Raw genomic sequence first — 23,780 nt, forward strand, 5'->3', positions numbered from 1 at the left:
CCAAACAAAAAAATGTTATTAATTATAGTTTTCAATAGTCAACAGTGAAGTAATCATGTGGTAATCGTATATAATGATTAGCTAAACATAAGAAACCGAAGTAGATAGTAAAAGCAAAAACAAAACAAACATTAATTAGTATAAATACAATTGCTAAGACACTTCAGCGAGTCGTACAAACAAAATTGTAATTACCGTTATTACAAAAGCAATGCAATAAATCTAAGACTAAATGTGTGTAAATCTCCTCTCTCTCTATCACTCGTTACCACGCTTGCTTACCATGTTTTTTTTTGTTTTGTTTTATACACAAAAAATCATTTTGCAAATTATTTTAGAATTTTCGCTATGCACTAAACGCTAGTTTTACAATTCATCCGATTATTTAGCATCACACATCTCAAACTAAACGCAATTCAGCAATACAAAAAGATTTTGCGCCTATTTTGCTGCTTTTATTTTTATTATTTATTTTATTTTCATTGTTATTTACTATTATTGTAATCATTTTTAATATTGTTATAATAATTTTTATTATTATGGAAATTTATTTAGAAAATTATTCTCATACCCTCGTTCACTAAAAAATACAATACAAAAATCTCTTATTGCTACAAAACTAACAGTTGTCTATGTTCTTTTTTTATTATTTTTCTTTTTACTTTTACATTTTTATTTATTTTACTTTTTTTGTAATTTTTTTAGTTACTAAGTTATACAAAAATAGACCAAGTTTTAAGTTGTACATAAAAAATACATACATACACTGTGGTTGGTGACTTTCCATCTATGCTACGAAACTTTAACTTTAAAGTTCAGTTCGAAAAGGGTTTAATTTTAAAAAATTAAAAGCATTATGCATTACTGGTGTGGACACTTGGCGGCAGGGGAGCTTGCGTTTATGAGCTACAACTGAAGATTTATAGTGTTGTTGTAGCTGAATATTTAATTTTATGCTTGCGCGGTGTATTTTGTGGAAATCAGCTGTTCGCGTAAAAGAAAATGAATATTGTAAATATATATAATTTTTTAATTTAAAAGTAAATGAATTTTGATATCTCAATATTTTATTAAAATTAAAATTTTTTATCACACAATTTCGAATATCAGAAGAAATATATACATACATATGTACATATATATTTATACATCGTATAACTTATTTTTGGCTCCTTAATAAAAATATTTTTTTTTGTTTTATATATTATTTATTTTAATTTGCATTTTTGTTACAATTTTCTTTTTATTTGTATTATTTTTATAATTGTTATATTAATTTATTATTTTGCAATTTTTTTCACAATGAAGAAATACATATGTTAAATATTTTATAAATTTTCAATATTATATATTATTTATTTTATTTAAAATTTTTTTTATGTTGTAATTTTCTTTTTATTTGCATTATTCTTATATTTTTATATTAAACTTTTTTTCAATTTATTATTTGGCAGTTTTTATTTGTTTTTGTTTTTCATAAATAATTATTTTGGAGGTTTTATTTTATTTCCACATAAGTTTTTTTTTATCACAACATAACAAAATTTTTTAATTTTTTTATTTATTAGTTTTCGGTTTTTATTTGTATTTTATTATTTTTATATAGTGTCGCATTATTTTTTGAATTTTGGAAATAATTGTTTTTTCTCTGATTATTTATTTAAAAGTTTATATTGATTTTTATTATGTACATACGTATATATTTTTAATACAAATTAAAAAAAATATGGTATTAATTTTTTGGTTATATTTTTAAAATTTTTAATTATTTTTAATATTAATTTATTTTAAATTTTTATTATTTTTTTATTTCATAATTAATTAATTAATATGGTTTTTTCATTTCAACAAAATAACTTTTCTATCACAACGTTTTAACTATATATTAAAATAAACTTATATAACAAGTTTATGGATTTCATATCAAAATTATATAATTTAATTATTTATTGCGTTACCATTATTTAATAGCTTTTGATTGTTTTATTTGAGTTTATTTTTGTTATTTATTATTTTTATTATTATTAAAAAAAAGTTATTATTTTTTATTTTCTGTTTATTATTAATTAATTAATTAAATTAATTATGATTTTTTAATTATATTTTTTTTTATTTTTACTATTTTTATTATTATTTATGTTTCTTAATTATTTTTAATTCATTAAGAGTTAATTTTAATATTCCAATAAGAATAACTTTTCATATAATTTAATTATTTATAGCGTATTTATTAGTTTTTATTGTTTTATTTGAATTTATTTTTATTTATTTATTATTAATTTTTATCATTTTACTTATTACTATTTATAAGTTAGTTATTTTTTTATGTTTACTTTTTTATTATCATTTATATTTCTTTATTTTTTTATTAAATTCATTAAGTGTTAATGTTGACCTTTCAACATAAATAATTTTTTACATTTCATCATTTTTTTACATCTTTAATTTTATTTTTTATTAATAATTTAGTTTTGGGTTTTATAGCTAATTTTTTTCATTTTATTTTTATTAGTTATTTAATTTATTTTATTATTCTAACTAATTTTTTATTACATTTTACTATTTTTAATTGTAATCATTTTATAATATAATAATAGTATATAATAATTTTATTTATAATTATTTTATTTTAATGAATTAATTATTAATTTTAATATTTCAACATAAAAAAATTTTATCACACAATTTTCAAATATCAAAAGTTTGCATATTTAATTTAATACTTTATTTTTTGTCTCACATCTAAATTATTTACTTTTATTTTGATAAAGTTATATATTTTATTAATTATTTTTATTTTTTCGATTATTTTTGTTGACTTTTTTTATTATTTTAATAAATATAAATTAATTGTTTATCAATATAAATTTGTATTTTTTAATTTATTTATTATTAATTATTTTTAATTGTAATATTTTTATTTCTTATCACTTGTGTTTTTAATTAATAATTTGTTTTTAATTTAGTGATAATTATTTTTGATATTTCAGCGTAAATAGTTTTTTATCACAAAGCTTCAAATAGCAAATATTTGTATACAATTAATTTTCGGGTTTCATATATAATTGTTTATGATTTAATATTTTTAATTGATTCATTTTTTTATTATTATCATATTATTTTAATTAATATTATAATTTTTGTTTAACTATCAACATTATTGTTATATTTCATATACATACTTTTATTTTAATAAAAATTTTAGCATGATTTCGTTATTTTTGATATAATGGTATATTTATATAATTTTAATTATTAATATTTTTTTAATTTTTTTACCATTATTTGTTTAGAAAATATCACTTTTTATCTAATATTATATGTATACATATATCATTTAAAAATCTTTTATGAAAATAACATAAAATTTGAGCCGACTAAAATAACAAAAAAGTTTAAGAAATTATATTCTCAGCTTGATCTTCTCATTTTATAAATTGTGGATATGTTTTTTCTTTTTTGTTTTATTTTAGCTTGTTTTTAACAGGCTTCGATCTACAATATGCTAGACACATAAATATAATGACAATATGTTACGTAATGACAGCTGTCATAGTTTTTTGAGTAGTAGGACACTCTTAAACCACAAATCAGAGTGCAAAGGAGAAAATTTAAAAAGGAAAGAGAACTTTCGATAGTAAAAATATAAATCCACATAGAAATACAATAAAAACAATGTGAGACAAACAGCTTCTGTGAAAAATAAGCTTGATTTCAACACCACGCAGCATTTCAAATAACGGTACATGTAGGTAATCACAGAGAATCGCGCTCCCCAATGCAAACGCCACAAAGCCAATGTTACGAATTACTAAAAACAAAGTTTTGAAGGACTTTTTTAAGGCTGATTAGCTCGAAAATTAAAAAAATACAAATAAAAAGATTTCAGGCTTACAACAAACACACAGTTGTAATTGTCAACTTAAGGACCAATACAATTCATACTTTACACATTCGCATTGTGTAACTAATCGCTAAGTAAAAATAAAACAAAAAATGGAAATACGTATATAGTGTAAAATGCTGCACAAATGTATGTGGCAACTGATCAGCAGCAGCAGCAGAAGTGCGCGCCATGCTTACACATTTCTCCAACAGTGTCCTGGTAACTACACGCCGGCCAAATCCAGCACTACAAAGTCGTGTTTCTACGAACCGCCAGCAGTTGCCGCCGACGCGTTGGAACGCGGTGATATGGGCGGCGAGCGTGCGGCGCTGCTGCCCGTCGGGCTAGCGCTCGCGCGCATCTCGCTCACGTAACAATCGCGGCAAACGCGCACCGCCTTTGTCAGTCCATATTTGGGCAATGGTGCCGTTGCATTGGAGCAGACACCGCAGAATACGCCGCCGCAGTTGCGACAGTGGTGACGCCGACGGAATGCGGTGAACTGTGTGCGACAGCTCATGCAGCGTGGCGCCTTATCGTCCGGCACCCAGGCGGGCGGCGAAATGCGTGCATTCACATTGGCGTTGCGCATCGCGTTGGAGGCGGCTACGGTGGCAGCGGCGACCGCGTATGCGTTCGGTGCTATGAGCGCGCTAGACGGTGGTGATGCTCTGCTGGCTGGTGTATTGTTATTATTATTGTTGTTGTTGTTAACATTGTTATTGTGGTGGTTGTGACTGTTGGCGGTGTGCGGCATTGATGTGCGCTGGCTAATTGGCGAGTTATTTTCGGACGAGGCAGATGATGAGGACGACGACGATGATATGGGCGATGTGCTGCCCACCGAGTCGTTACGATTTCGTCGCTGCCGTTGGCCGCTTATGTAGGCGCTTAAGCGGCTGTTCTGACTACCAACCCTCGCAGCGGCAGAGGATGAGGCAGGCGTCGCGCCAATATCACTATGATCCTGATCACCTAAACTACGACTGCGACAAACATGCACGCGACCGGCTGTTACACTAGACGGCGCTGCGTTCGACTCAGCCACGTCTATAGTATTGCCACGCTGTATGGCGCCGCCGAGGGAATGCCGATTGTTGCTGTTGCTACAGCCGCCGACACTGCTGCTGCTGTTGTTGCCACTGCCTGAACCGCTGCCGCCGCCACTACCACCGCCATTATTGTGGAATACACTGTCCAGCTCGGGATTAACTTCTTCGGCTGAATAAATGCTCTGATTGGAGCCGGCATTCTCCTGTATCACATCTTGTTCGGACGCGCGGAATTCAAATAATTCCGATTCCTTTGGTTTTTCGGGTATATCCAAATCCTCTTGCGCCGGCGACATATTCATGAGGAATACGCTGCGCAAAATTTGGCGCAAATCGGCGGCGAAATTGGTCTGCAGCTGATCAGCCACGCCGGCTATGCATACGAAGAGACGATGCAATAGATTTTCGATACTTCTATGAGGAAAAAATTGGGTTATGTTAAATTGTTTAACAAAAACCAAGCAGAACACGAACACTTACTTGAAACGTTTGCGTGTAGCCACTTTTATTGCCTGGCTGACTTCACTGGGCGCTTGCAGCGGATGCGCAACAACTTCCGACAACGAAGATGCGCTACTGCTATCTACGCTCGAGGTGTTGCTTTGACTGGCGGTCATTTTCGACTTCGTGACCTCTTTGACATCACTTGAACTCGCGAGCTGCGCCGAATTGGCGTCACTGCTAACACTTTCCTCAGCAGTGCCGTTTTTCGCCTTCGTTGCTTGTTCATTGCGGCTACGATTATGCCGATGGTGATGATGATGATGGTGATGGTGGTGATGATGGTTGTGTTGATGGTAAGGATAATGACGACTTGGCGGGCTCTGATGACTGTGCGCGCTGTGTGGTTGCGTAGGCGTGCAGCTACTGTGCTCATTATGATGATGATGATGATGATGGTGGTTGTTGCAATGACGCTGTGTTGTCTGTTTCCCGCTCGGCGCACTATTGTTGCTTTGTGTGGACGACGATGAAGTTGAACTTGCAGGCTCACAACTACAGGCAGACATTTGATCACTTCCATTGGGACTGGTCAGATTATCGCTGCTTCCTTGTGAACCTGACGATGACTTTGGTGAGGGTGTTGTGGTTGTTGTTGTTGCAGCGGCAATTATTGTCGCTTTATCGTCACTCTCAATGGAGATTTGTTCAGTTTGACTGCTTAGACGTAGACGTCTTAATGCTGCACTTGTGGTGGGAACATCTGCGTAGTTTGGTTGGTCTTCTTCCAGCTCCACATTGGCATTGCTGGAAGCATCATCTTCACTGGCTATGAAATTGCCCGTCAAAGGAACTTCTTGTGGCTGCAGCAAGTTGCCGAAATTTGTATTTGGAATAAGATAGCCGGTAGCACAGTCGGCAGATACCATGTCTTCGTTCTCACAATCACCGATCACAACTTCGTCATCGTCGGTTTCGTCAGCTTCACCCCCATTAACCAGCATATCATCATCGTCATCATCGACATCAACGTCGTCTTCTTCTTCATCGCGCTCATCATCTTCATCCCCATCCATCTCATCATCGTCGTCGTCATCGGTCCAGTCTGCCGGTGAGGTAGTCGAACTATTCAATACTGCAGACGTTGTCGATGCAATCGAATGTGATGGAGTCGGCGAAACGGCGGGTGTGGATAGCGCCGAACTATCACTAGAGGCCGACGATATTGAGCGATGGCTGCATGAATTACAATGGGACTTTTTCCCGTTGTTGGATGTGCCGATGCCACCTGCGCCACCACCAACTGCTGTTTTAACAGTTCTCGGAGGATGTTTCGGACTCATTGTGCTGGGGTTAGCAGTATGAAGTTGCGTCTCCCAGGTAGTAGCGTTAGGCGAAGTGCCGGTTAAATTATTGTTTCGTTGTTCCAGAGGATGGGCAAGCGTTTCCTCGGTTGTGCTACTGGCAGGATTTTGTGTGATAGACGCATTCGTGCTGGTAGTGGTGCTGTTATTGTTCCGTTGATCCTCACTCGGCGCTTCGATGCTGCTGGTGCCTACCGGCAGCTAAAAAGGTGGGATGGGAGAAAAATTATTATTAGTAATATTCAATTAGAATTATTAGAGCTTACACGACTATAAAATACAAGATAAATATAAGTAACTTTGGTTCGCACTCACCGTTAACTGAATGTCCTCATTGGTGCATAGCAACTTCTCCAACTGTTGCAGCTCACTTTTACTCAACGCACGCAGTAGATCGCGTATTTTGATGAGTATTGTGCGAAATGGTCGAAACATTTCCGACAACTGATCGGCCGGCATATCCATATTGAGCGGTCCTTTAGGAAACACTACCAAACCCGTTATAATTGCCAAACGTGGTATGGAGAACATTAAAGCCGGATCGAATGTATCCACTTTATCCTGATCGATGAGACCCAATTTGAGCGCACGATGCAAAGTCTCCGAAAAGAGCACACAAATCATTTCTTGCATCTCGTATTCGTCCTTTGTTTTCACCTGCACCATAGCGCTGACATAACGCAACTCGAATTCGGCAAATAAACGATCGAATATTTTCAAACTCTCATACAATTGCTCTGTGGTGGAATCGTTTATATCCAAATGTAGTGTTTTGCTATTCGGCACATTATTCCGAAGGCACTGATCACGCAACAAGCTACGCACATTACCCAAACTCTTTGTGACCGCCTGCGCCAACGGACGCATCTCTTTGCTCTCCTGTTCGCGATGCATTATCGATGAGCCGGCAGCAAGGCACTCGGCGCCGAACCATAACTGACCGGCCAAATTTTCCTGCAGCACTTCTTCGGGAAATTTCGCACGAAACGCACGCGGATGACGTTCGTCGCCAAGCAGCTCTTCCATTATTAAATTAGTAATGGAGAGTACTTTGTCCTTTGAGAGAGTGAAAAATTAAAAACAAAAAATTATAATTATTTGTATAAGCAATTGGTAAAGTAAGCGCAGAGATACTACCTGTCCCTGTCGCAGCCGGCTGACAAGACGTGAACAGCGATCTGGCTCTGCGCGCCCATCGAAGCTGTCCAATTCGCTGGCGACGGCTGTGAGTGAACGATCTGCATGATAGAAGCGTGCTAGTAGAGATTTGTCATCTGCCTGTAAGTATAAAGTGGTGGAAAATGCTATAAGAATCCAATTTCAAACTTTAACTTACATTATATACATACATATGTACATATATAGATAACCATAAAATTATAAATGTTAATGTGTAAAAATAGAAATCCATCAACGTTTTTATATTTGTATATACAACACAAAAACAATGTAAATAAATAGCACAAATTACGAAATTTCCATCAATAATTACCGTGCCATGCAATTCATCTTGTATTCAGTTTGAGAAAAAAAAATTATTACGAGTATTTTCGCACTTGACAGTCTAAATGGGCTGACAGTGCAATGATTGAGTGCCTTGCATTATCAGCGAGAGGAAATACAGGCAAATAATATGTAGTTTGACAGTTTGTTGCATTTGCAATTCGTTGGACTAATCAAAAAACTTGCATTTCGTAATCTAGAAAATTCTATTATAATATATGAATGCAGTTACTGTTAAATAATTAATGTAATTTAGTGAAATAAGAAATTCAAGTTATAGAATACATTATTTTAACAGTAAATAATCAAAATATTATAAAAATAGTAAAATAAAGACACGAAAATATTTATATAAAATATGAAAATCAAATATAAAAAATCAAAAATAAAAAAATCAAAAATAAAAAAATAAAAAATGTTCATATAAAATATGTAACAAAAAAATTTATAATTATTAACAAATCTATAAAAATTGTAATATGAAAAAAATTAAAAAACAAAAATTAAAAAAAAAAAAAAAAAAAAACAATTAATTAATATTTTAAGTAATAATATTTAATTAATTAATTAAATTTTATTTTTTTTATATAAAAATAAAACTTATTATACAATTTTAAAAATATAAAATTTGTATTAACAATTAAATTAATTATAATTTCTATGTTTTATAATTTTTTAAAGATTTTTTTAACATATATAATATATCACGTATTATTGATAGGTTTACGCGTTTCAAAAAATCGATTTTTGTATTGTCTTATTAAATTCTAAACACCTCTGGAATATTGTCCTATTTCCTTTTCAAGTTGTTCCGAGTAATAGCTTCGGAGATACAGCTTTGAGAACTTGTGTGCTCGAGGCTAACTGGTCTAAATGCGCCGTCTTTAAACATGTTTTTTTCGATGTTTGTATTTTGTAAATCGGTTGGCAAGATTTCTCGAGAACTTCTCCACCGATCTTGATGAAATTTTACACAGGTTCTTGAGATAAAGTTCTTAAATACTTGGACGAAGTATTTTTTTTCTATTACAACTATTTGAAAAAAAGTCGCGAAATTTCCATTTCTTTTTCCTTTATCCACGTTCGAAGTTAAGGTTTTAACTTAAACACATATTTTTACGCTTTAGATGATCCCGTAAGGAATTATGCTGCCAACGCGGCACATTTTTTTCCGAGGACCACTGGTTTAAACTAGTTTTCTCCAACAATTTCAGAATTTCTTTGTTAATAGTGTATGTACGAGTATGTTTGTAACAATAAAAAATTCTAATAAAAAAATTCATTTTTTATATAAAAAAAAAATTGTTGCGAAAGGGTTGTTTCTTACGCAAGGAAACCCATGTAACCCCTTCATGTAACGCCTAAATGTATGAAATCATTTAAGCTTCATTCTTAATTCGTATACGTATACAGAAGAAAGGAGAGGGAACTAAAGAGAGAAAGACAGAGAAAAAGAGATATGCAAAGAAAGAGAGAGCGAAAGTAAAATTGAGAGAATAATCCGTATTTTTTTTTTTTATTGTGCAGTGGTCGTCATTAAAAGGGGGTCCCTCATTCGAGGCTGTTTTCTTTTTTTTCTCCGTCATGATCGAGACATTCGATACCAAACGAATTTTCAGACAAGGTGACTCCTGACTTCTTTAATCTACTCCTGGAAAAAATTATTCGAGCTGCAGGTCTGAATAGAGAAAGTACAATCATCTATAAGAGTGTACAGCTGCTGGCGTAGGCCGATTATATTGACTGGATAAGAAAGCGAAACAAATGGGTGTGATAGTAAAAGAGCAAGACGGAATATTTCCTGTCATCAAACAAACAGTCGTCACACTTACGACGTGGCTCCCACGTCAATCTTGACAATCATAACTTCGAAGTCGTAGACAATTTCGTCTATCTCGCAATCAGTATTAACAACAACAATGTCGGGCCCGAAATCCAACGCAGAATAACTCTTGTCAATAGGTGCTACTTCGGACTGTGCAGGGAATTGAGAAGCAAAAGCCCTCTCTCATCACTCATCATCTCTGTCCTGCTACATGGTGCAGAGGCATGGACGATTACAACATTTGATGAGTCGGCGAGTTTTCGAGAGAAAGGTTCTGCAGAAGATTGTGGTCCTTTGCGCATTGGCAACGGCGAATACCGCAGTCGATGGAACGAAAAGCTTTACGAGATATAACCCCACATTGACATAGTTAAGCGAATTAAGAGACAGCGACTACGCTGGCTAGGTAATGTCGTCCGAATGGATGAAAACACACCAGCTCTGAGTTTTCGACGCAGTACCCGCAGGGGAAAGCAGAGGAAGCGGAAGGTCTCTACTACGTTGGAAAGACCAGGCGGAGAAGGACCCGGCTACATTTGGAATTACCAATCGGCGCCAAACAGTAAAAAGGAGGAACGAGTGGCGCGCTGTTGTAAACTCGGTTATAACCGCGTAAGCGGTGTCTACGCCAATAAAGAAAAATAACCATTACATTCACGAAAATTGACAGTTTGGTGTGGTTTTTGGTCTGGTCATTATCGGTCTGTACTTCTTTCGAAATAAACCTGGTGACACCGCAACTGGTTCCAGACGGAGCTACGTGCCACACAGCATTTGCAACAACCCAATTATTGTGAGCAAGTTTTGGGGATTCGATTATTTAAAATTTGTGCCCACACGCTTTACGAAACACGCACGTGTACGCCAGTTGAAGACCAAATTTATGAATTCCTTTGATTTTTTTTGAATAATCGAGCAGTAATCACAACATCAGTCATAAAGTGAAATAATCAAATTTCATCCGGCAAATAATTTGCGAATTTATAGTCAAGCACACGTAGGTTTACATGTGTCTGTGTGTATGTGTGCACCCATTATTTTCAATCGATTAAATAAAAGTGCTCAGTAAAACTATCTGATAATTACGTGAATATTCACGCACACATGCATACACAAACATGAAATGTAAACAATCTCTCGAATACAAATATACACACGCACGTTGCCAAGTGCCTCTAGAAATTAGATGTTTAGGTTAGCATATGGTGCGAGTAACGAGGGCAAACATCGGGTCAATAAACACTGGAATTAAACACACGCGCAGAAATCTGAGCAGATGATTACGTATATTCATATGTATGTGTGTATGCGTTAAAGATGGCATCTGAGGAGAAGGCACAGTAGCGTCAATGCGCAAAAAAAAATGGCGAACGGAAGGCAAAGCAATGAAATCTACACAGCAAATTTCGAATGTCTGAGGAGAAAAGTAAATAATATTATTAACACTGCCGCAAATTAGTATGCAAACAAAATTACTAGCTACACACATACAAATGTTTGTGGAGATGCGCATAAAAATCACAGAAAGCGAAGTGAAGCGACTGAAAGACCAAACTGTGCTTCAACAGACGAGGCGCTATGCGAAAAAAGAAGAGAAAATGACCTTGGCGCAAAACAGATGGCAATAGGATAAGTAAATAATGATAGATAAAAATACAGTTTACACATAGCCATACATACATACACATAAAAAATATAAGTGAGTATGAAGCTCTGAAATATACAAACATACATACATACATATGTATATGTATGTGAATATGTATATACATATGTATGTAAGTTTGAAAAGCGCATAAGCGGATGAAAATACCGAAGTAACATGGACCGTTAACTTCAACAAAATAAAAATAAAGAAATAAGCCGGACCGCAATTGAGTGGAGAAAGACATGAAAAAGTATGAGGAGAAAACGAAAATTGACGTAAAATAGAAAAGTTAAGATACATATGAAATTAAAGTTAAGTAAATGAGCTGAAAAAGGGAAAATAGCAAAGTGAAGTGACCCTCTGCAGCTTGTGAGGTGTGAATCGAACAACGAACTGATATAAATAGCATGAACAGGCTTAATTAAAGGAAAATGGAATAGAAAGCATAAAATTTTTTTCGGGGTCGTAGGGGTATAGCGGTAGGAGAGTGTGAAAGAAATAGAGAGTGAAAGGAAAGGGAGTAATAGTAAGTGAAAAAGAAAGAGTTAGAATGAGGTTAAAAGAGAGAGCGAAAACGAATGAGAGAGTAGAGAGAGGCGAAAGGCAAGAGAAGGATAGTGTGAGAGAGGGGTTGAGAGGGAGGGAAAGAGAAAGGGAAAAAGAAAAACTGACCGAGAAATAATATTTTTTTTTTTGCGGGACCGTAGGGGTATAGGGGTAGGAGAGTGTGAAATAAATAGAGATAAAGAGTAAAAGGAAGAGGAAGAGAGAAGAGAGAGAGAGAGGGAGAAGAAAGAGGAAGAGAGAGAGAGAAGAGAGATAGAGTGATAGAAGAGAGAGAAGAGAGAGAGAAGAGAGAGAGAGAGAGAAGAGAGAGAGAGATGAGAGAGAAAGAAGAGAGAGAGAAGAAAGAGAGAGAAGAAAAAGAGAAGAGTGAGAAATAGCAAATATCGAACAATTAACACCATCGGAGTCCATAATCATTTTCTTAAGTACACAGTTTTAAGGAAAAGTACGCGAGCTATATTTTTAGGGGCTAAGAGAAAATATGGATCAATTTTGAACATTTCAACATGTGGAAAGTAGATGTAGTTGTAAAACAATTATAGGAATTTTCAAACTTTGGCAAGAGCTCGTCCAAATCAAAATTTGTTTCGAATCGTTAGAGTTGCAGACACTCGAAAATAAGTTTCGATAAAAAATTCGACCTAAGTTTGAGGTGCTATACAGCATCTAGGAGCTTTGGGAAAATATACAAACATATGTGCAAATTTGGACTTTATTAACATTTTTCCTGAGAATGAAATATTTACTAATACATAAACATTAAAAACAACAAGTAAGGAAGGATTAAGTTCGGGTTTCACCGAACATTTTATACTCTCGCATGATAAAGTGATAATCGAGATTTCATTATCCGTCATTTACATATTTTTCAAATACCGTATTTGTGTAAAATTTTATTCCGCTATCATCATTGGTTCCTAATGTATATACTCGTATTATACAGAAAAGGCATCAGATGGAATTCAAAATAGCGTTATATTGAAAGAAGGCGTGGTTGTGAACAGATTTCACCCATATTTCGTACATGTCATCAGGGTATTAAGAAAATATTATACACCGAATTTCATTGAAATCGGTTGAGTAGTTCCTGAGATATGGTTTTTGGTCCATAAATGGGGGACGCCACGCCCATTTTCAATTTTTAAAAAAAGCCTGGGTGCAGCTTCCTTCTGCCATTTCTTCGGTAAAATTTAGTGTTTCTGACGTTTTTTGTTAGTCGGTTAACGCACTTTTAGTGATTTTCAACATAACCTTTGTATGGGAGGTGGGCGTGGTTATTATCCGATTTCTTCCATTTTTGAACTGTATATGGAAATGCCTGAAGGAAACGACTCTATAGAGTTTGGTTGACATAGCTATAGTAGTTTCCGAGATATGTACAAAAAACTTAGTAGGGGGCGGGGCCAGGCCCACTTTTCCAAAAAAATTGCGTCCAAATATGCCCCTCCTTAATGCGAACCTTTATGCCAAATTTCACTTTAATATCTTTATTTATGGCTTAGTTATGTCACTTTATAGGTTTTCGGTTTTCGCCATTTTGTGGGCGTGGCAGTGGGCCGATTTTGCCCATCTTCGAACTTAACCTTCTTATGGAGCCAAGAAATACGTGTACCAAGTTTCATCATGATTTCTCAATTTTTACTCAAGTTACAGCTTGCACGGACGGACGGACGGACGGACGGACAGACAGACATCCGGATTTCAACTCTACTCGTCACCCTGATCACTTTGGTATATATAACCCTATATCTGACTCTTTTAGTTTTAGGACTTACAAACAACCGTATGTGAACAAAACTATAATACTCTCCTTAGCAACTTTGTTGCGAGAGTATAAAAACAAATTACCATATAAAATTAAATTGAAAGAAACAGCAAAGAGATTACATGCGACGCTACTTTAACATCTGGGTCAGTGCCGGACCAAAGTACGCGCTAAATGGGGTCAACACAAAGTACCGGCGACATAACGGATAAGTAACATATTTTCAACTGTAACTTTGTAACGGTGATGAATTTAGGTGTAAGCCATCAAAAACAAAATGATATTTATGTCTGGTTGGAAGAAAAAGATGTCGCGGCACCTTTTAATCACACTTACAAAGCGGTGTCGCTGCAGCGAATGGCGACTAATTGTTCGCTGCCACCGTGCGCGATAAATCAACACAACTGACAGATGTCACAACGACGATAAACCGTTGACGCCTCTGCCGCCGCCAGCGAAAAAAACGAAATGAATCCAGTTATGAAAAAAATTCCAAGCGCTAACTCACACATACACACACCGGCAAAGTTGCATAGACACTTACAAGCTCAGCGTAAAAGCAGACGGTTGGTTAGTTTATCAGGTTATAGGCGGTCGATCGCGTCTGGCGTTAAAGAGAAGTAGCTCCAGTAAGAGATAAAAAGCAACAAATAATTCAATAAGCAAATGAAGCACAAGTTGCAGGTATGAAGTTGATTGAAAAATGTCTACACACAAGCAATCACAGCATTAATGAATTCGTATGTGTGTGTATGGCATAGTTGTATTCGTACGCAACAGCAAAATATAGCGAATAAGGGAAATGCTTAAAAAAAGAAGTCGGCCTAAAAGGAGCGAGACAATTAAAAGTAAAGCTAAAACTTGTTGAACTTGTTATGTGTTTTTTATATTAATATACATTTTTATTTATTTTTTCGAATTTCTTCTTTTATTAATTAACTTTTATAATTTTTTATATAGAAAAATATTATTTTTTTGATACATACAAGGTGCTTTTCAAAGTAAACAAGACTTTTTGAATCTAGCGCCCCCTGGTCGCGCCATCTGTATGTCGACTGGTGCGTTAGAATCTGCTGTCTTTATCATATGAGAATTTCATGACGTTTCATGAATTGGAAGTGAAGTTATTGCGTTTTAAGTGTCAGTATGTTTGTGTTATCGGTGCAAAAATGAGCTTCGAACAAAGAGCCAACATTAAATTTTGTTTTAAAATTGGTAAAACTTTTACCGAAACGTTTCAATTGATGAAACAAGATTATGGCGATGATTGCCCATCCCGTAGCAGAGTGCACGAGTGGTTTCAACGTTTTCAAAGTGGTCGTGAGGACATAAATGACGATCAACATGTGGGCCAATCAAAATCCGTGTTCACCGGAAATTCCATCGAAACGCTGCGTGAATTCATCAAAAATCAGCCGAAATAAACATTGAAATTCATGGAAATGGAATTGAACATCTCCAAAACATCGACTTATCGCATTTTGACCGAACATTTGGGCTTACGAAAGGTGTGTACTCGGTTTGTTCCACACAAATTGACTGACGACCAAAAATTGCTCAGAATCCAACATTCGAAGGACATCATTAAAGAGGTCAAAAAAGGACAAAAACTTCCTTTACAATATTGTGACTGGTGACGAAACGTGGTGTTTCCAATATCATCCCGAAACGAAACGCTAGAGTGCTAAATGGAAGGCACCGGCCAAGCCGAAACCCAAAATTCGCGCGTGTAGAAGTCAAAAGTGAAGGAAATGAAAGTTGGCGTTTGGTGCACGATAATGCGCCGTCTCATCGATCGACGCTTGTGACCAATTATTTGACCAAAAATCACATTTTAACCATTAACCACTTCCCGTATTCACCTGATATGGCGTCGTGTGACTTCTTCTTTTTTGGAAAAATGCATTTGCCAATGAAAGGAAGCGTTATGCAGACGTAGAGGCCATTCAAAAGGCTTGCACCGGCATACTGGCGGCTATACCGGCCAAGGAGCTAAAACACTCGTTCGACATGCTTTTGGACCGTGCAAAAAGCTGTATTGAAGCAGAAGAGAACTATGTATTTTGAATAAAATTTATTGTGCCCAAAAAACCATTTGTTGTGTTTTTTTAAAGCCCTGTTTACTTTGGAACGCACCTTGTATGTCGAAATTGACGATATCGGATCATATGGAAAGAAACGGTACAATATGCGTAAAAATTGTTCAGATCGGGCAGCTATAGCATGCAAACTGACCGATCAAAATCGAGATTTTGTATGGAATCAAAATGGAAAATGGAATCTTTGGTGCAATCGAAGAGTACGTTTTTTCCAGTTTTTTTTCTTTTTAATATTTGTATATACAATTTTCTTATTTTAATTTAGTTTTTCATTTTTATTATGTTTTTTAGTTTTTACTTTTTGATTTTTATTTTTTTATTGTTAATTTTTATTATTTTTAATATGTTTTGTTTTATTTTTTTATATTATTTTTTATATCATTTTTTATTTTTCTATTATTATTTACATTTGTCACTGTTTATACGTTGCATTAACTGAGAAAAATATATAAGAAAAAATAAAAGAGAATCTTAAAGTAAAAGATAACCACTATTGAACTTATTTTTAATTTAAAAATTATATATGCAACCGAAGATAATGTTTTTTGTTTTTTTTTTTATTTTTATTAACACATATTTATTTATTTTTATTCAATTTTATTATTATATTAATTCTTTTTCAGTTTTCATTTTTTAATTTTTATTTTTAGATTTTATTTTCAATTATAATTATTTTAAACAAATTTTTTTAATTTTTTTTTAATATTTTATTTTTTAAATATTTTTATTTAATATTTTTTTGTTTCATTTATGTTTTCGTATTCTTGTTTATTTCCATGTATTTATTTTATTTTATTATTTTCATTCTTCTCTTAGTTTTAACTTGTTCATTTTTATTATTTTTAATTTTAATTTTTTTTTTATTTTTTATATATGTATGTATATGTATATATATATTTTTTAATTTTTAAGTATTTTTTTTTTTTAGTTTTTTTTAAATACTTTTGGTTTATATCTTTTTTTGTTTTTGTATTAATGTTTATACTGTCCACTGTTTCTACGTTGACTTAACTGAGGGAAATACACAAAAATTATAAAAGAGAAGTTTAAACTAAAGTAAAAACTCTGTTGAACATGTTGTTTTAAGTATTAATTTTTTAATTTGTTTTTATTTTTATTATACTAACTTATTTTTTTTTTATTTTATTTACTAAATTATTATTTGTTATATTTTCTTTATTTTGCATATTTTTATATTTTTAACTTATTTCTTTATGCTCCCACTGTTTAAACTTTGAATTAGCGCCTGTGAAAATAGCGCAGTGAAGTTGTACACAAACAAAAACTGAATTCAGTTAATTTTGCATATAAATACAACAAATACAAATATGCATGTATAAGTTTACATGTGTGTGTGTGTGCTAATTGACTAACTGAACTGACCGATTTGTTTGCTCGCTGGTTAACTTTCCAGGTTGAACGCTTGGCCGTTTGGCAGTTATTTGGTTGATTGGTTAGCGGTGAATGCAGACACAGTCAACCGACTACTTACACATACACACTAGCTGCATATATGTGTGTGTGTGAGCGCGCGGCATTTGCTCTTTTATACCATTCGCAATTAATTGCGCAGTTCACAAAACGTATTTCGCACAAAAACCGGTAAATGCAAAACGAGAGACACAAAACAAAAAATAAAGGTGAGTGACAACAACGATATAAAATGCTCAAAAACGAAAGTCTAGTGGCTAAAAAAGAGCGTACAACGAAATTCGCACATCAGATAAGCAAATGAATGGCAGGAGTAAATGCGGTTTGAGGTAAATTTCAAATATGACTGACTTTGACTAACAAGTTGTCTATATGTAAATACATACATATGTATGTATTTAAGCGGTAATTTCGTTTATGCAAAAGAAAAAAGAGTGTGCTTTTGTTAATTGCAATAATTTAGCTTTAACCGAGGCTAACGTCAATAATGACTGATTAATGGGAAAAAACCTTTAGCATCGAAGATAATGGCCTCTTGAGTTTTAGTCAAAGCAGAGCTGACAACTATATCACAGTAGATAATATGTATATTATTATTATAAAAATATGTATAATTGTGTAAAAAAACACCAGGCGATTTCAGATTTTTTGAAAATCACCAAATTTGTATCCAAAATACGTTTTAAAACGCTTCAACTCATAAATTTTATACGGCAGGGTTGCCAAGTTTTTACATTTTTTGTCAAGAGCCAGTCGCTTTTAGAACAAAATATTGTTAATTCTATTTATTTACATACACAATATTTTCAAAAACGCTTAATTGCATTAATCTTATCAGCCAGAGTTGCCAATACTGTTTACATATAAACACAAATTTACAGTAATTTAATAATTTTTTCCGAGTTTGGTATAAAGCCAAAAGTACATGAGTAATTTCAAGAAATTATTTAAAAAAGGGTTACCACCTGCCCAAAATAATAATACTAAGTTGCAAAAATTGGTTATCAAAATTGGATAAACTCAATGTCTTAGCTTAATTGTGAAGTTATGTCAAATCGCTAGTACATATGTACATACAAATTGAAAACAATAAATTCTACCATACAAATTAAATAGAGTGCAGTAAATATGGGGTCTTGGTCTTGAAGCTTAGTTTTGCTGGAAGAAACCTTCATGGAACATTTTGATCCGAACATTTTTAGTGTTTAAAAGTTATCGAAAGTTTTCTATAGAAAAAACGTTATGCAAATATTTTTTATCGATTAAAAGTTATCTGAATTTTTTCCACTAAAAGTTAATGAAACTTTTTTTATCGATTGAAATTTATTTAAATTTTTTAATCGATTTTTTTATTGATCTGAATATTTATCGATTATAAGTTATTGAAACTTTTCTTTCGAAAACACATTATCTGAATATTTTCGACTAAAAGTTATCTGAATATTTTTTATCGACTAAAAGTTATCTGAATATTTTTTATCGACTAAAAGTTAACTAAATATTTTTTATCGATTAAAAGTTATCTGAATTTTTTTCAACTAAGAGTTACGGAAACTTTTTTTTATCGATTGAAAGTTATTGAAATTTTTTAATCGATTTTTTTATTGATCTGAATATTTATCGATTATAAGTTATTGAAACTTTTCTATCGAAAACACATTATCTGAATATTTTCGACTAAAAGTTATCTGAATATTTTTTATCGACTAAAAGTTAACTAAATATTTTTTATCGATTAAAAGTTATCTGAATTTTTTTCAACTAAAAGTTACGGAAACTTTTTTTATCGATTGAAAGTTATTTAAATTTTTTAATCGATTTTTTTATTGATCTGAATATTTATCGATTATAAGTTATTGAAACTTTTCTATCGAAAACACATTATCTGAATATTTTCGACTAAAAGTTATCTGAATATTTTTTATCGATTAAAAATTAACTAACTATTTTTTATCGATTAAAAATTAACCAAATATTTTTTATCGATTCAAATTTTACGAAACTTTTGTTATCGATTAAAAGTTATTCAAATATGTTTTATCGATTTAAATTTAACTAGTCCTTTTTAATCGATTAAAAGTTATTTCGTAATAATTCACTTGCAAGAAAGGTCAATGGCTACATAAAATCATACACAAAATATTTTATTTCCAATAAAACTTCTTAAGTTTAGAAGATGCTTCGAAAAAGGGTGAAAATTTGATGTGACAGGAAAACTGCTTATTTTACTGACATTAAATACTATAAATCGGATAGCCCAAAAATCAAATGCGAAAAATATGTTTTTTTTTTTAATTTGAGATTTCAATTCTTATTTTCACTTTCGTCTGACTTTGGCCATAATGCCATAATAATAATTGAAACGCAATGGCAATATGAGTCACACACACAGCAAATTGCTTGCTCCATATTTTATCTACGCCATAATAACAATAAAGACATGCATAGAAATAAAAAAAATTTACTTTGCAAACAAATATTCCATTTTGGGTGTCTAACTGGCCCTGAACTTAGCAGACCACGTATGAATGCTTAAGAAGTGGCAATATAAACTGTCTGAACTTCATGATCATAAGCAATTACGTCACAAAGATACTCTTTGGTAAACATATATTATACTTGTATATATATATGTACATACATGCATATGTACATATATGAATGCAGATGTATTGTTAACAACTTGAAATGTCATTGATGAGTAGCGGCCGCTCACCTCAGCGCCGGTCGCCTTGGCTTACACTTAAGTTAAGCGCACGAATCAGCAGTTGTCTTGGGAAAAATCGAATCGGAGAATACGCTGTCACTTCGAAGCGGCACGAAGCAGTACAGAGAGAGTAAAGGGCGCCGCGGTCTTACATATACATATATGTAAATACGTTAACGTATAAACAATAATTATAAACAATAGAGCAATAAACACTTCAAATATACAACAAAGGGAACAATAAAAACGGACATATGTATGTACATATGTATATACAAGCCATAAAAGCTTGAGAACTAAATAAAGAGACTTAATAAAGAGATAGAGAAGCTTTTAATCAAGAAAAAATAATCTTAGCAGACAGCGATGATGTAGAAAATACAAAAAAAATATTATAAAAAATATATATATTATAATAAATTTATATAATATATAATAATAAATAATGATAGTTAAAAACAATAATAATTAAAAAAATAGTAATAAGAAACAAATAAAAATTAAAAAATTAAATATACAAAAAATGAAGTTTTCGCACATAAGTATGTATGTACGTAATTATTATTAATTATAATATACAAATATACAAGCGAAAATAATAGTAAACAAAACAGAAACATATTAAAATAAATTATTATCTAAAAAAAAATTTTAAGAAAATTTAATTAAAGCGACTAAAAAATCATCGAAGCTGTATATAGTGGTCCGATCTGAAAAAATTCTTGAGAGATTGTATCATTGCTTTGGACAATAATCCATGCCGAATTTCTTAAAAATATTTTGTAAAATTAACAAGTTTTTCATACCAGGACTGCATTTTGATCGGTCGGTTGGTATGGCAGCTATGTGCTATAGCGGTTCAATCAGAACAAATTGTTCGGAGATTATACAGTGCTTTGGACAATAATACATGCCGAATTTCGGGAAGATCTCGTCAAATAAAAAAATTTTCCATACAAAGACATGATTTAGATCGGTCAATTTGTATGACAGCTACGTGCTATAGTGGTCTGATAACGGCGATTCCGACATGTGAGCAGCTTCTTCGGGAGAAAGGGACGTATGCTAAATTTCAGAACGATATCTCAAACACTGAGGCGCTAGTTCGCGTATATATAAACAGACGGACGTTCCTTTCTGAGTGTTACAGACTACGCGGCAAACCCTGTTCAGTGTATAAAATTATTTGAAGCAGTAAAAAATATTGCGTTAAGTGGCAAATTGCTACCAACGCCTGACTGCCTGCGTTTAATTCAAGCCGCCGCTGTGCCTGTTATTCCAACTGCGCGCCTGATTGTTTACTTTCGCTGTAATAACAAGTAGTGGTTAGCTGTAAGTGTGCATTAGCGTCAGTGTGTGAGTGTTAGGCAATTGGCCTACACTGTCACTGAACGTTATTGACCTCAAAGCGAGCAACGAGCCGCGCGGTGCGTGACTCATGTTGTTAGCTAACAGCAGCGCCGAGCAACACCTCCTGCGCAATGTCTGCGCGAGTGTCCGTGCGGTAGGCATATATGGAGTTGAGTATGTGTGGATGTGTGTGTGTGACTGCCAACTCATAATATTCATAAACACTTATGTAAAATACTTAAAGTCGTACAGTTTTTGTTATTGGTTTTTGGACAACAGTGAAGTGGCTGCCTTCTGAAGGCAATAACCCCCGAATATCTTGCCAATGACCGTTTCTTGCCTGCCTCGTGTGGCAGATTACGAAATCGAAGTGGCCAAGGCTAAATGGCAGGGACAAAATGTACAAACTTCAAACTTATTATGTGATATATACTATATGTATTTGTGTGTGTGTGGGAGTAGATGGTTGCACGTGTAAAATCTTTAAGTGCAGACAGAAAGCTGCAAGTGTGTGCGTAGGAGTACGCGTGCATGTGTGGGTGTATTTTTGACACGCAATTACAAACGCATGACACATGCTTACTTGATCTGCAGTACGAGAAAATCGACATTGCTGTGTCATAAAATGAAAAAGGATGATTTTTATGTTTCTGCAGAAGTTTCTCTTTCTTGAGCCGTTTTTTTGACATTGCTCAATGTCAAACCTTTGACGCATGTGATACTTATACAAAACGTCATAATACAACGTAAGTTGTTTTTGGCAGGATTCAATTTTAAGTTTATAATTGTTTTGAACGGATGTCATGCGATCAATATCAATGTTACTGTCATTCTTAAACTTTTTTCATTTTTTCAGGCTCGATTGAATAATATGGTAGTAAGCGTTTATTCAGAAGAGTAAGCAAATTTCCACCGAAGATAGATACATATATATGTAAATGCGTAACAAACAGAACTTTTCTTACCGATTAAAAGTTATCTGAACTTTTTCTATCGATTTAAAGTTAATATATAATATTTTTTATCGATTAATAGTTATCGAAATTAATTTATCGCAAAAGTTATCTGAATCTTTTTTGACGTTTAAAAGACATCAAAAACTTTTTTATCGTTTAAAGTTTTCAAAAAACTATCGATAAAAACTTATCGGAACTTTTTTTAACAGCTTAAAAACTGTCTGAACTTTTTCTATCGATTTAAAGTTAATATACAATATTTTTTATCGATAAATAGTTATCGAAATTAATTTATCGCAAAAGTTGTCTGATTTTTTTACGTTTAAAAGACATCGAAAAATTGTTTATCGTTTAAAAGTTATCAAAAAACTATCGATAAAAAGTTATCGGAAGTTTTTTTTACAGATTAAAAATTATGAATATTTTTGTCGATAAAAAGTTATTTAAAACTTTTTTATCGCTTAAAAGTTATTTAAGTTTTTACACATCGTTTAAAAGTTATCAAAATTTATTTATAGCATAAAAGTTAGTACATACATACATATGTATGTATATATTTATTTAAAAAAAATTATCAAATTTGAAAAAGAAATAAAAAAAATATCGGTCCACTCCGGAATTAGCAAGGATAGTTGTCAAATTAATTGAAGTTTTTTTTGAGAGAAAAAAATAAAAAAAAGGCGAACTTCCAAAAAAATTTATTTAAAAAAAAATTGTCAAATTTTCAAAAATGAAAAAAAAATTTAAAAAATAAAAAAAAATATAAAAAAATCGGCCCATTCCGGGATTAGCAGGGATAGTTGTCAAATTAATTGAAGTTTTTTTAGAGGAAAAAAAGAAAAAAAAAGTGGCGAACTTCCAAAAAAATGACGATTTTACTTAAAAAAAAAACCGATTATTTTATACAATTGATCGTGTTAAATTTTTTTCGTGTATTTTTTCGAAATGTTCATTCAAAAACAAAAATAAAAAAAAAATGGTCCCCAAAAGTCAAATTCTACAAAAGTTATGGCTATTTGAAAATAAAAAAGCCATTTTTTTGAAAAATTCATAACTTTTTTGAAGTTGGACAAAAAATTTTGAAAAAAATCTCAAAAATGTTTTTCAAAAAGTAGAATAAGATGGATAAGTTTCAGCAAAATCTAAAGGGGTCGGGTCCAAAAGTGGTCGATTTGGTATGGAATAC

The 23,780-nt window shown here is 32.8% G+C and overlaps 1 protein-coding gene across 4 annotated transcripts in view; it reads right to left on the reverse strand.

Annotated features, from left to right (window-relative positions):
- Positions 1–3,336: 3,336 nt before the first annotated feature.
- Positions 3,337–23,780, reverse strand: part of LOC120776177 (lateral signaling target protein 2 homolog) — a 70,546-nt gene continuing 50,102 nt past the window's right edge. For 3 of the 4 annotated variants that reach the window (XM_040106810.1, XM_040106802.1, XM_040106794.1), the window contains exons 3-6: positions 7,881–8,021; positions 7,059–7,799; positions 5,419–6,944; positions 3,337–5,352 (exon numbers count right to left, since the gene is read on the reverse strand). In XM_040106810.1, coding sequence (XP_039962744.1) covers positions 4,149–5,352; positions 5,419–6,944; positions 7,059–7,799; positions 7,881–8,021 — 3,612 coding nt within the window. In that variant the 3' untranslated portion in view covers positions 3,337–4,148. The remainder of the gene's footprint in view (positions 5,353–5,418; positions 6,945–7,058; positions 7,800–7,880; positions 8,022–23,780) is intronic. The other variant, XM_040106818.1, reaches the window with a different exon arrangement.

Source organism: Bactrocera tryoni, chromosome 1 (assembly GCF_016617805.1).
Source record: "Bactrocera tryoni isolate S06 chromosome 1, CSIRO_BtryS06_freeze2, whole genome shotgun sequence".
NCBI classification, from domain to species: Eukaryota; Metazoa; Arthropoda; class Insecta; order Diptera; family Tephritidae; genus Bactrocera; species Bactrocera tryoni.